Source organism: Erythrolamprus reginae, chromosome 4, assembly GCF_031021105.1.
Source record: "Erythrolamprus reginae isolate rEryReg1 chromosome 4, rEryReg1.hap1, whole genome shotgun sequence".
Taxonomy (NCBI): Eukaryota; Metazoa; Chordata; class Lepidosauria; order Squamata; family Dipsadidae; genus Erythrolamprus; species Erythrolamprus reginae.
The window spans coordinates 46,683,569-46,696,417 of NC_091953.1; the positions used below are offsets into that span (position 1 = coordinate 46,683,569).

Below are 12,849 nucleotides of genomic sequence, written 5' to 3' on the forward strand. Positions count from 1 at the left end.
CTCTTATTCAGTTTTTTTTTCAGTTCATTGAGATTTGTGGGTGTTTATCTATGCACAGCTCTCTTAAGGTCCCACCACATCATTTCAATCGGTTTGAAGTCTGGATTTTGACTGGGCAATTGCAACACCTTGATTCTTTTCTTTTTCGGTCATTCTATTGTAGATTTGCTGGTATGCTTTGGATCATTGTCCTATTGCATCAGCTAGTGTCAGCCAGGCTTTAACTGTTATACAGTGTCCTCACATTTGACTCCAGAAAATCTTTGGTATACAGTAGAGTTAATAGTCTACTCAATAACTCCAAGGTGCCCAAGTCCTGTGGCTACAAAACAAGCCCTAATTATCACCACTCCACCACTGTGCTTGATGGTGTTGTGAGGTGTTTGTAGCTGATATGCTAGGTTTGGTTTTCCCCAAACATGGCACTGTGCATTATGACCAAACATTTCCACTTTGTATAGTCTGTCCAAAGAACAGTGTTCCAGAAGTCTTATGAGTTGTTTAACTTTGCAAACCTAAGCCATGCTAACATGTTATTTTTAGATAGAAGAGGGTTTTCTTCTGGAAACCAGTAATTCTTTTTTTAAATATATTATCATGAATTTAACATGCTAAAACTGATGCCCATAAATCTGAAATGCAACCCTTGAATTTTTTGCAATTTCTCTGAGCATTGCATGGTTTAATCTTGAGATGAATTTGCGGGAGGAGTACTCCTGGGAAGATTGGAAACTGTCTTGAATGTTTTCCACTTGTGAATAATCATCTTCACTGCAGAATGTAGGACTTTAAATTGTTTGGAAATTGCCTTCACAGATTGATGGGCAGCCACAGTGGTATCTCTAATATAATTGCTAATTTTTGGCATCCTCAGTGCTAGAGACCAGCAAACTTCTAAATTTATAGAGGTAGTCACATTTACTGAAGAATAATTGATTAAGAATGTTTGATAAACAGAACCTGGTGGCTACATAGTTCCTTCATACCTATGGAAGCTCTAAAGGCATACTTAGTTTTTCATACTTGGCTTCTCCATTTTGAATTTCTTTCATGAAATATATGACAAAGTGTAATATATAATAATATTAATATATTAATAAATTAATAATACTAATACTAATACTACTACTAATAATAAGTCATGTGTTGTTCATCTTAGGATGTATTTACCTACTTTTAAAAACTGCTAAGAACCAGATGATTTTTTACTATGTCCTGATAGATAAAGCATAGAATTCAAATGGTGTACTAGGTCTTTTTCATATGACTGTATCTTCCCTCTCTCATGTTTAAAAAAAAGCAAAGGGCTAGGGCTCAGTAATCTAGTAGCAATTGATGGAAACTGAATTGATAATTGAGCAAGCTTTTTAAATGCAGCCTGATATACACATCCAGTTTGATTGATTAAATTATTAAGCAGAAATATTGAGAATATGGCCATTAGTTAGAGGACCATTTTGAAATAGGATTTCCTTTATATCCCTACTGTAAAAATACTGAGTTTGTTATTGCTTCCTTCTGGAAACTTTGAATTCTTGATCAAATCTATACCCTGATGATTTCTGGTGACCTTCCATCCAAGTATTAATTGGATGCAGCCTTGTTTAGTGTTTTGATAACAGTCAGGGTGGCAGAAATGGTCACTTAAGGAAATTTTTGAAAAAGACCCAGAAGTTAGGATAGTAACCAACATTTGGTAACTCTGTATTTTAGTGGATTTTAGACATTTTGCACAAATACTCTCTTTCACACTGTACTAACATGGAAATTAGTTTAGCATTGTATTTGATTGTCTATTATGAATTGTCAGAGAAATATCAATTGAAATTTTCATGGATTTTACTATTCCACAAAATGGAATTCCTTGGTTTTGATTCACATGGCCTTGTTTTCCCTGCAGAATTGTGAGTGCCATTTAATATTCCAGATTTATAGTTTAAAGGCAACGGACTATTCTCACCTTGTAAGATTGTAATAAAGCAAGTCTCCAGTGTGCAATGTTTGCATGCAGTTGTTTGATAGATCCAGCCTTGGGAGCAATTTAGTCTATGAAATCATGTTATTCCGGGAATTAAGAAGGCAACCAAGTCAACTATTTGGGCACATTGCCCTCTAGTGTTTCAAAGAAAGTATTGCAATGGAGCAGCAAACTGCTTTTGCTCAAACTTTTGTGAGCAGAATAGGAATAGAAATAAGAGAAATAGAATATAAATAAAAGACTAGCTAGTTTCCTATCACTCTTCAACATGAAAAAGGTGAGACTCAGCTGTACATAAATCTTCCAAGCTCCTATATGCTTTGCAGTTTAAGTAACCCAGGCAAAGGAATATAGTTTCATAGAATTATGGAATTTTAAGGGCATGAGGAGCTCTTGGAGACCATCTAATTCAGGGGTGTCAAAGTCACATCGTCATGCTAGATGTATCGGGACTTTCCCCCCCTTTGCTAAACCGGGCTTGGACTTACCAGAGCTGGGGACCGCAAATTTGACAGCCCTGATCTAGTTCATTTCCTACATGTATTACGCATCAAAGTGTATAATAGAATTGATATGCCTATGGATATTCATAACTTGGGAAATTATTTAGCATTGCTGAAAAAATTGATCAAAAATGTGAAAATGCAGGCAATGGTTCTAAATGCAAAAAAAGAATACCTCCTAGCTCCTCATCTAAACAATTATATCACCATTGACATATACTCTTTGGGAAATATTGTTCATTTAGTTGTATATCCAGCTAATGTAGTATGACCCAGCCTGCATTTTTATTTATTTATTTATTCTATTTTTATGCCGCCCTTCTCCTTAGACTCAGGGCGGCTTACAACATGTTAGCAATAGCACTTTTTAACAGAGCCAGCATATTGCCCCCACAATCCGGGTCCTCATTTAACCCACCTCGGAAGGATGGAAGGCTGAGTCAACCTTGAGCTTTTTGTATCTTCTCTGCTAAAATTTCCAGTGAGATCGTGTTAAACGTTTAAGCCAGGGTACTATGCCACTGCACTACCACAATCTCTGAAGCTGATCACCCTATGAAAAAAAAGGAAACCATGTTGATTATCATGGATTTGTTCATGATAAACCCACATTGGCTTCTGTTAAGCAGTCATTCGATTCCCAATAATCCCCAAATTAAGCTACTTTTGCCTAGTGTCAGAGTTAAGCCAGTTTATCTATAGTTATCAAGGGGGTGCTTCTCTTTTTTCCCCTTTTAAAAATCTCATCTTTTCTAGTCATATCAATATATGTTTCAGGCAGGGGGACTTTGGAATGACATTAGCAAGTTTTTTCAAGACTCTATTGACCTGGTTCTACAGGCTTAACTGATTTGTAGTAATCAGGTGTTGTCTACTCATATATCTTGAGTGCCACATTGTCTTTTCTGTTTTGGTCCATTTAAACACAATTCCCTGTTGGGGAGAAGACTTAAAGGAAATCAAGACATACCATTTTCTTATCGCTTGTTACTATTGACCTTATTCAAGCAGGTTCTCTTCTTTCTTTCACTACTGCTTTAATGTCTTTAGTTTGCCTATTTCCCCTTTATGCTTAAGCTTTTATAACTTTTCTGCACCTAGTTAGGTTAGGTTAGGTTTATTGGATTTATATGCCGCCCCTTTCCGCAAACTCGGGGCGGCTCACAACAATAATAAAAAACAGTACAGTACATAATACCAAATCCAATGCCCACCCATCTAGTTACAATTTAAATTAATAATCTCATAAAAACAGTATATATAAAAAACAGGCACACAGTCAATCAATCAACAAAACAACATGGGCAAGGGGGAGGTGTTTTAGTTCCCCCATGCCTGACGGCAAAGGTGGGTCTTAAGGAGTTTACAAAAGGCAGGGAGGGTGGGGGCAATCCTAATCTCAGGGGGGAGCTGGTTCCAGAGGGTCGGGCCCCCCACAGAGAAGGCTCTTCCCCTGGGTCCCGCCAGACGACATTGTTTAGTCGACGGGACCCGGAGAAGGCCAACTCTGTGGGACCTAACCGGTCGCTGGGATTCGTGCGGCAGGAGGCGGTCCCGAAGATATTCTGGTCCTGTGCCATGAAGGGCTTTATAGGTCATAATCAACACTTTGAATTGTGACCGGAAACTGATCGGCAGCCAATGCAGACTGCGGAGTGTTGGAGTGATATGGGCATACTTGGAGAAGCCCATAATTGCTCTCGCAGCTGCATTCTGCACGATCTGAAGTTTCCGAACACTTTTCAAAGGTAGCCCCATGTAGAGAGCGTTACAGTAGTCGAGCCTCGAGGTGATGAGGGCATGAGTGACTGTGAGCAGTGACTCCCCGTCCAAATAGGGCCGCAACTGGCGCACCAGGCGAACCTGGGCAAACGCCCCCCTCGCCACAGCTGAAAGGTGTTTTTCTAATGTGAGCTGTGGATCGAGGAGGACGCCCAAGTTGCGGACCCTCTCTGAGGGGGTCAATAATTCCCCCCCCCAGGGTAATGGACGGACAGATAGAATTGTCCTTGGGAAGCAAAACCCACAGCCACTCCGTCTTGTCTGGGTTGAGTTTGAGTTTGTTGACACCCATCCAGGCCCCAACAGCCTCCAGGCACCGACACATCACTTCCACTGACTTCGTTGACTTATTTGATGATATACCTCTTCGATGAAGTAAAATACTCAGATTTGAATGTGAATTGGAAATGTTTTCTGAAATTCAAAATTCACCCTCTGAAATAAGATTCTTTTCCTCACTTTCTGATTATTAATCTGAGACAGTAATATTTCCAACCAACACATAGTCCTTGTCCTTTTATTTGTTCTTTCTGAACACCAATCAAATTTAATTCTAGAATAATTAAAATAAAGCCTTATACTGTATACAGGATAGGATGTGACTTAAATTCTAAAACAATTTTGCCTATAATTTTTGTTATGGTCATTAATTACACACTATTATATTAGGATATTACAAGCTAGTTAGCCGTTTGCATTAAAAACAGTTTATAATAGTGTGTGAACTTCTAAATGCTTTCAGCTTTACTTCACATATCCTCCAAAAAGAAGCTATAAATGCTTGCATTGGGATTCACATTAGTAAGGTAACTAATATTCAAAATAAATGTTTAATTAAAGTAGGGAATATTGTGAAAGTGGCATTTTGTAAGCATTCATTCTCTTCCAAAGTCACCTGCAAGTACTGTACAATACCTCTTGCCCTGGCAATTCCTAATGGTACAAAATAGATATGGTACTACGGTACTAGGACTATATTAATTAATGTCACCTTGTGAGATGGGCAGCAAACAAATGTAATAAACAAATGCTTGCTTACAAAGGGCTGCATAATCCTATGTGTACATCTATCATATATAACTCTTAACGCTTGTGGTGCATTTCTTGTAATAAAAATATCAAAGGCTGCAGTTGTTTCAGTTAAGATGAAGCCCATCTTCATTCCTTCCTTTCATTTAGTCGTTCATATGACTCAGTATGGCTTTGTTGAAGACAAACCTACCTATCACAGAAAGCAAAATGAACAACAAGCACAGCACTTGTTTCTTCAGGGTTATGTTCTGCTTTTACTTGAACATTGATGGACTAATTGTGGAACGGTCCTCTCTTTACAAGTTACCTAAAGGTCAATTAAATTACAGCATCTTTCTCTAACCCCATCAAAAGAATTCTAAAACACATAGAAACTTAATTAGCTTTGAATAGTTAAATCTCGTAGTCTCCTGTAATCATTTATTCTGAAACTCAGTGTGACCAAAGGATAGTCTTTGGAGAGATGTCTGTTGCATTCAATTGTTTTTTGGTAGACAAATTGTAGAATAGTTTCCTGGTAATAGGACGTTTAGGCTTATCATAGCTCAGCGGGAGATCATGTGTGTTGCATACATCAGATTCTAAGTTCATCCCTCACATGTTTAATTTAAAAGATCTGGCAGTAGAAGTGATGAGGAATGCCTTTTCCTGCTGAGGGGAAATTCTCTAAGTACATGATAAGGCAAGGTTAGAACAAACCAAAATAATGACATGGTATTAAGTAATTTCAAATAGCTGGAGGACTTCTAAGAAGCCAAGAATTCTTGGCAATGCAGATTTTTCTAATGAAGTTCATTAAGTAATGTACCTTTAAAAATATTAATTAACCTGCATGTATTTGTTTCCAGGTGTTGCACCCCCTTCAACAGTTAGTCAGAATGCTCCTGTGACTCTTTCTGGAAATCTTCCTTCCAGCAGTCCTTACACAATTCCTCCAGAACCCACCCTGTCTCAAAATCCTCTTTCTATTATGATGTCCCGGATGTCCAAGTTTGCTATGCCCAGTTCAACACCGCTCTATCATGATGCTATCAAGACTGTAGCCTCATCAGATGATGACTCTCCTCCGGCGCGGTCCCCAAATTTACCATCAATTAACAATCTTTCAGGTAAAGAGCAAGAATCCTGCAAATGCTGTTAATCACATACAGTTCTGCCATCTGCCTAGAGATAATGTAATTAAAAATAACAGTTATCATGTGTGAAAACAGGATTTTCTGAATTTTGCTCACTGAGATTATTCCAATAAATAGGGTTACTTGAGAGTAAAGAATTGACTATGATTAGCCAGACATGAGTTCACAGTGAGCATAGTAAAAAAAGGCACATGCTTGGAGTATTTTAATAATACTTTTCATAGGACTCACAAATTATAAGCAGAGGATTTCTCCTTACTGACCCTTCCTTTTTCTTTCTTACCTTTCTATCATTAGTACTTCTCTGAATATATTTCTTTATATTTAGAATGGGGAAATGTGACTGCCAGATTTCTTTAAATTATGCAGTGGTGGTTAAAAGTTTATGAATCTTTTGAATTTTCAGTATTGCTGCATACATATATAGATCCACACCAGTCATCAAGCTAGTTAAAGAAAATCCAGTTAAACAGGTCAAAATATTTTATTTGTTCACTGAGAAAAATATAAGTGAAATATTTGTGTATGGCAAAAGCATGAGAACCTTTTCTTTCAGTAACCGAGTGTCCATCATGGACAGCAATAGTTGGAACTAAATATTTCCAATAACAGTCTTGCGTATGGACTTGGAAGAGTTTCAGCCATTCCTCCTTCCAAAAACCCCGTCGGGATGTTGATGGACTTCCTTACATGAAATGCCCACTTTACAAACCTTTCACAATATTTCTATGGGGTGAAAACCAGGCTTTGATTTGGCATGTTCTCAAATAACTTTCCTTTGCTTTAATCATTATTTGTTTGGATGACTTCTGTGTTTGAGTTGTCTTGTTGCATAGACAACTTTTTTTTTAGCTTCACTTAATTGACAGTGACTCTTACATTTTCCTGTAGAATTTGCTAGTATAGTTCCAAATTTTTGTAGAGTTTACTGGTACAATTTCCTGTCATTGATAACAAGCCATCCCTGCACAAAGGCAGCATAGTAGGCCTAAATGACCATGCTGTCACTACCATATTTCATAGATGGAATAAGGATTTTATGCTGAAATGCACTGTTTGCCTTTTGCCCTAATGCTTTTCATGCAAGCCAAAACTTCTATTTTGGTTTCATTTATCCAAGAACATTTTAAAATAACTTTCTAGTTCAGTCATTCTCAACATTTTGCCCACCATAGACCCCCCCTTTTGTGGCTATAGGTCCCTAATATTTCTTGAGAGGCCTTTATTTCCTTAGATGTTAATCTGGGTTTCTCTGAGTATTAGGCCCTTTGTTCTTAGTTGGTGAGCTACTCTTGGCTAGGGTAACAGTGGTGTTGAATTGCTTCTATTATTACATGATATGATTGACAGTGGGGTTGGTAAAGTCCAATTTTTTTTAAAAAAAATTGTAACTTTGTCCAGCCTGGTGAATATCAATGGTAGAATCCATTTAAAAAAAAATAATAATAATTAAAGCCTGGGAAGTATCAATAACTGATTTTAGAGATTCTCAGGAATTTATTGTTGAAGCCATGGCATATTTCCTCATACTTGAGTTGTGAAGATCAGACTTCGATAGTGAATGCCCAAAATTCCATGGTTTAAATAAATTCAATAAATAAATGCATACATGTTCACAAACTTTTAAACACTATTATAATTTCTAGTACAAAGATGAGGGGCAAAACGATTTTGTTCCTTTCTTAGAAATAAGTAGGCTTATTTCTAATTAGTTAGTTCCCAGTCCAGTTCATGTGGATGCTATGTGTTTCCATGTTAAAAAATGTGAAGTAATAATGCTAACTGATATTTTAGAATAAAACAGAACAGAATAACAGAGTTGGAAGGGACCTTGGAAGTATTGTAGTCCAACTCCCTACTCAGGCAGGAAACCCTATCTCATTTCAGACAAATTGGTTGTCCAATTAAATGGTTGATTGGTTGTCCAGTCTCTTCTTAAAATCTTCCAGTGTTGGAACATTCACAATTTCTGGAGTCAAGTTGTTCCACTTTTATTTCCATAAAAGCTAGACACAGATTCTACAAGAGGATTCTTCTTAATTATTTTGCCTTTTTAAAAAATCAAATTAAGTGTTATTTTAGATGTATATCTAATGCAGTTAGATTTTTCATCCCTAAAGTGCTAGGGCTTGGGTTGAACATATACTAAAAACAGCTCTTATATTTTCAACACGATAGAATTTTTTAAAAAAAATAGATTATTGTAGTGGCAATAACATTCAGAGAGACTAGTGTGGCTAATAAGATTGTGTGAAAGTTTCAATATATTTGGAGATTAATCTGAACCACTACTTTGAATTAAATCATTGAAGCAAATGTTCAAATTACTCAAAAATGTCAAGTGAAAGCAAATGATTTTCAGAATATTTTGGAAAGCATTTAAATGAAGGATTTTCTGGCTGCAGATTTTCAATCATTTTTGAATATTTCCTCAGAGGTAAAGAGGGATTGATGTGAGTCTGTGAAGGTTGAATGCATGAAGGTTCTTTGATATATGCTTTTTGTGTGTTGGTTTTAGCTAGAATTTGTTTAGGCATATTTGCTTGGAAGAAGAAAAAGAATTCAGATTTATTCTGTTTATGGTCCTTATGTGGTTTGCATTTTCTTGTATAGGCTTGGATCTTTTATCCTTACTCTTGTTTGGTTCTCACTGTATTTAGTGTAGTACCTGTTGGTCCCTTCATTGCGTATCTGGCATTCATTAGCAAAGTGGTTCTCAACCTTTCTAATGCTGCGACCCCTTAATGCAGTTCCTCATCTTGTGGTGACCCCCAACTATAAGTTTAGCACCAATTTTTCCAACAGATCTTTAAGCTGATTGGCAAGAGGTCAGAGGGACACCTCCCTGTTGGGTGGATTGTAAAAATATGTTCCGAAATGCCGGAATAGAAGCTTTAGTTGCTAACACCATTGGAAATTTGTCTTTTCCCATGGTCTTAGGCGACCCCTATGAAATGGTCGTTCGACCCCCAAAGGGGTCCCGACCCCAAGGTTGAGAACCACTGCATTAGCACTTTTGGTGCTAATACTTGCTGTTGGACTATTTTGTATAAAATTCAGATTTAAAATGTCTGAAAAATAAGTTACTAGATCTTAAGTTGCAGCGTACAAACGCATTTTAGAAGAATTTGCTTTGCTATGCATCTAGAAAAACAAGTGGTTCTTGAGAGTGATATCGTTAAACGGTTGTACAATTTTATTCTTGAAAACAATTTTAGAAGGCTTTTATATATAAGTTGAGAGTTTTCCAACAGTTTACAGCAGTTTTTATTTAGAGAAATTTGATATCTGGTCCTGGTGGTGATTAAAATTTCACCACAAAATATTACAAACCTGTCTGATCCAACTCTGCAGGGTTGATGTTATCCTATGGACATTTCTTATAAAGATAAGGCAAGAAAAGCATGAAGCACATGCATCTTGAATTTTACCACCCCTTTACTAGCAGTGGCTATAGAAGGCATCTTTATTTTCTCTTCGTAATAAAATAACATGGTATATTTCTGTGTGTATATTTCTTCTCTTCCATTACGTTGTGTGTGCACATGCACTCTGGAAAACACAGAACATTTTAGAGGTTTTTTATTTCAACTTTGGTGGTGGTTTTTTTTTTATAAATAACTCAATGCAGTGAATGTTTCCAATACTTCTTTCTCCTCCTATTTCCCCCACAAAAACAACCCTGAGGTGAATTGGGCTGAGAGAAAGTGACTAGCCCAAAATCAGTTAGCTGGCTTCCATGCCAAAGGTAGGATTAGATCTCAGAATTTCCTAGTTTTTAGCCTGATGCCTTAACCACTAGACCAAACTGGTACATTATCTACTGTGAGGACAGGAAAGGAGAGAGAGAAGCTTATAATGGAAGAGTCAGTAATGTTGGAAGCTGCTAACTCTCATAATATTGAGTTTGAGGGGATGGTGGTGGATATTTTTCTCTATTTTTGTACTTCGGATACTTTCCTGGCTTTGCCTAATAACCATATTGGGTCCCATTGCATACAGTTTTCAGAATTACTATACAGTGGTACCTTTACCCAAGAACACCTTTACTTATGAACTTTTCTAGAGAAGAACCGACTGTTCAAGATTTTTTTGCCTCTTCTCAAGAACCATTTCCCACTTACAAACTCGCCACTTACAAACTCGAGCCTCCGAAACTAACCAGAAAAGGCAGGGAGAAGCCTCCATGGGGTCTCTCTAGGAATCTCCTGGGAGGAAACAGGGCCGGAAAAGGTGGGGAGAAGCCTCTGTGGTGCTTCGTTAGGAATCTCCTGGGAGAAAACAGGGCCAGAAAAGGCAAGGCGAAGCCTCTGGGGCCTCTCTAAGAATCTCCTGGGAGGAAACAGGGCATCCACCCTCCTTACATTGATTCCTATGGGGAAAATTGCTTTTTCTTACAAACCTTTCTACTTAAGAACCTTGTCACAGAACGAATTAAGTTCGTAAGGAGAGGTACCACTGTACTAAGAGTTGCAAACTTGTTACAATGGAAAGTGACAAGCCAGTTGCAAAGATTGCAATGGTGATCATGGGAGGCTGTGACTGTCCTAAATCTGTACCAATTGACAAGCACCCAATTCACAATCATGAGATGCAGGGATGCGGCAAGGGCCATAAACCAAGGACCAGTCATAAATCTACACTTTTATTGCTGTCAACGTTTTGAACAGTCACTGAATGAGGCAGTCATTAGCCCAGGATTACCTGTATGTAATTTCTTTGCCACATCATCCTGGGTTGGAAAGACTAGGCAAGATAGGGAGAGAATAGAGGCTATTGTTTCCAGAATTGTTTTCACTCTTGATTGCTGCCCAATTTCTGGATTTTCTCTCTCTAGAGTTTCTAACTGAACTGGGCCATTTTTGAACATGATTTTGTTGTTGGCTTCTTCCAAAACAATAGTTTTGTCCAATTCTATTTGGTTTTTAGGAAGTTATCCCACTCACAAACAAGTTTCAGACTCCTTTATCTAATTTCTATGGAGCATTCTGTAGAGCTAGAAAGAGCAAATTAGAGAGACTGAGAGAACATGGCTTTTTGGAACCTTTCTAGCTACTTTACTAGCAATGTATAAGGTATTATCTACATCTTCTATGTCTCTGGCTAGTGTGGATAAAGCCCTTTGTTGAATGTGTTTTTATGTGTTGTTTTACTGGATTTCCCATCTTATTAATTGTACAGTATTTAGATCTTGTTCCTGGTAGGTGAGTTAAGACATAAGGTTTCTTTATAGACAGAGGATATCTTTTATTGAACATCCTCCCCACCCCCAGGGAAGATCATGGCTCACCAGCCAAACTAACATATAAAGCAGGCATATAGTTCACGTCTGGGCTCAGAAGCACTGAGGAAGAAGCTGAGGTGTGTTTTGGAGATAGTGTAATTATCTGTAAAACAGGAAAGGATAAATCTCTGGAGTAAGAACATTGTACGAACAAGCGTAAGTTGGATGCTGCTACAGGCTATATGCTTAGGATCAAGCATGCTTATGTAGCGTACCTGCAAGTTATTTGCAGAAGTGGCTTTCTTTGGAACATACTTTGAGAAACAGTGCATTGAAACATGTTTTCATCCTCTTTTGTTCCTCCAAAGTTGATGTTTCAGTGCTTCCCCACTATAGGTTATGATTGAATTTTGTTTTATCAGGTCAAATTGGTTCCATTCTTGAATAACAGTGTCAGCTCAAAACCTATAGTCATTAAATTTTACTCATCTCTGTTGATTTAGAAACCCCAGTGGTTATTAATGCTTAGAAAAGAGGCAATACAACACCAGATGGCCTGTAACTATCTAGATTTCTTATTTATGTTACCTTAGGTGATTTTACTTGTAATTGTTCCTAAAACAGTATAGCAGACATATTACATATTTCTTTCTAAAGCATGATTTAATTATTGTATTGATATTTTCTTAAATGTATTGAGTTTGGGTTTCTCCTGTAAAAATACTGATTGTAAGTGGTACTGAAAATACTGTGTGATATATGGCCTAGATCAGTGATGACGAACCTATGGCATGGGTGCCACAAGTGGCATGTGGAGCCATATCTGCTGGCCTTAGTTCAGTTCCAACATGGATGTATATGCCAGCCAGCTTATTTTTGGCTTGCACAGAGGCTCTGGGAGGGCGTTTTTGGCTTCCAGAGAGCTTCCAGGGGGATAGGGAAGGGCGTTTTTACCCTCCTCCGGCTCCAGGGAAGCCTTTAGAGCCTGGAGATGGCAAAACATGAGCCTACTGGGCCCACCAGAAGTTGGGAAACAGCCATTTCCAGCCTCCAGAGAGCCTCCGGGGGTGAGGGAAGGTATTTTCGACCTCCCCAGGCATTGAATTATGGGTGTGGGCACTCGCACATGCGTGACAGCGTGCACACATACTCTTTTGGCACCCGAGGAAAAAAAGGTTCACCATCACTGGCCTA

General features: G+C 38.0%; 1 protein-coding gene across 6 annotated transcripts in view; it reads left to right on the forward strand.

Annotated features, from left to right (window-relative positions):
• The window catches only part of BCL9 (BCL9 transcription coactivator), a 155,188-nt gene that overhangs the window by 139,962 nt on the left and 2,377 nt on the right, over nt 1-12,849 (forward strand). For 5 of the 6 annotated variants that reach the window (XM_070750231.1, XM_070750233.1, XM_070750232.1 and 2 more), the window contains exon 9: nt 6,144-6,404. The exons of the other annotated variant lie outside the window; for it this stretch is intronic. In XM_070750231.1, the coding sequence (XP_070606332.1) occupies nt 6,144-6,404 (261 nt within the window). The remainder of the gene's footprint in view (nt 1-6,143; nt 6,405-12,849) is intronic. 6 annotated transcript variants of the gene reach the window in all.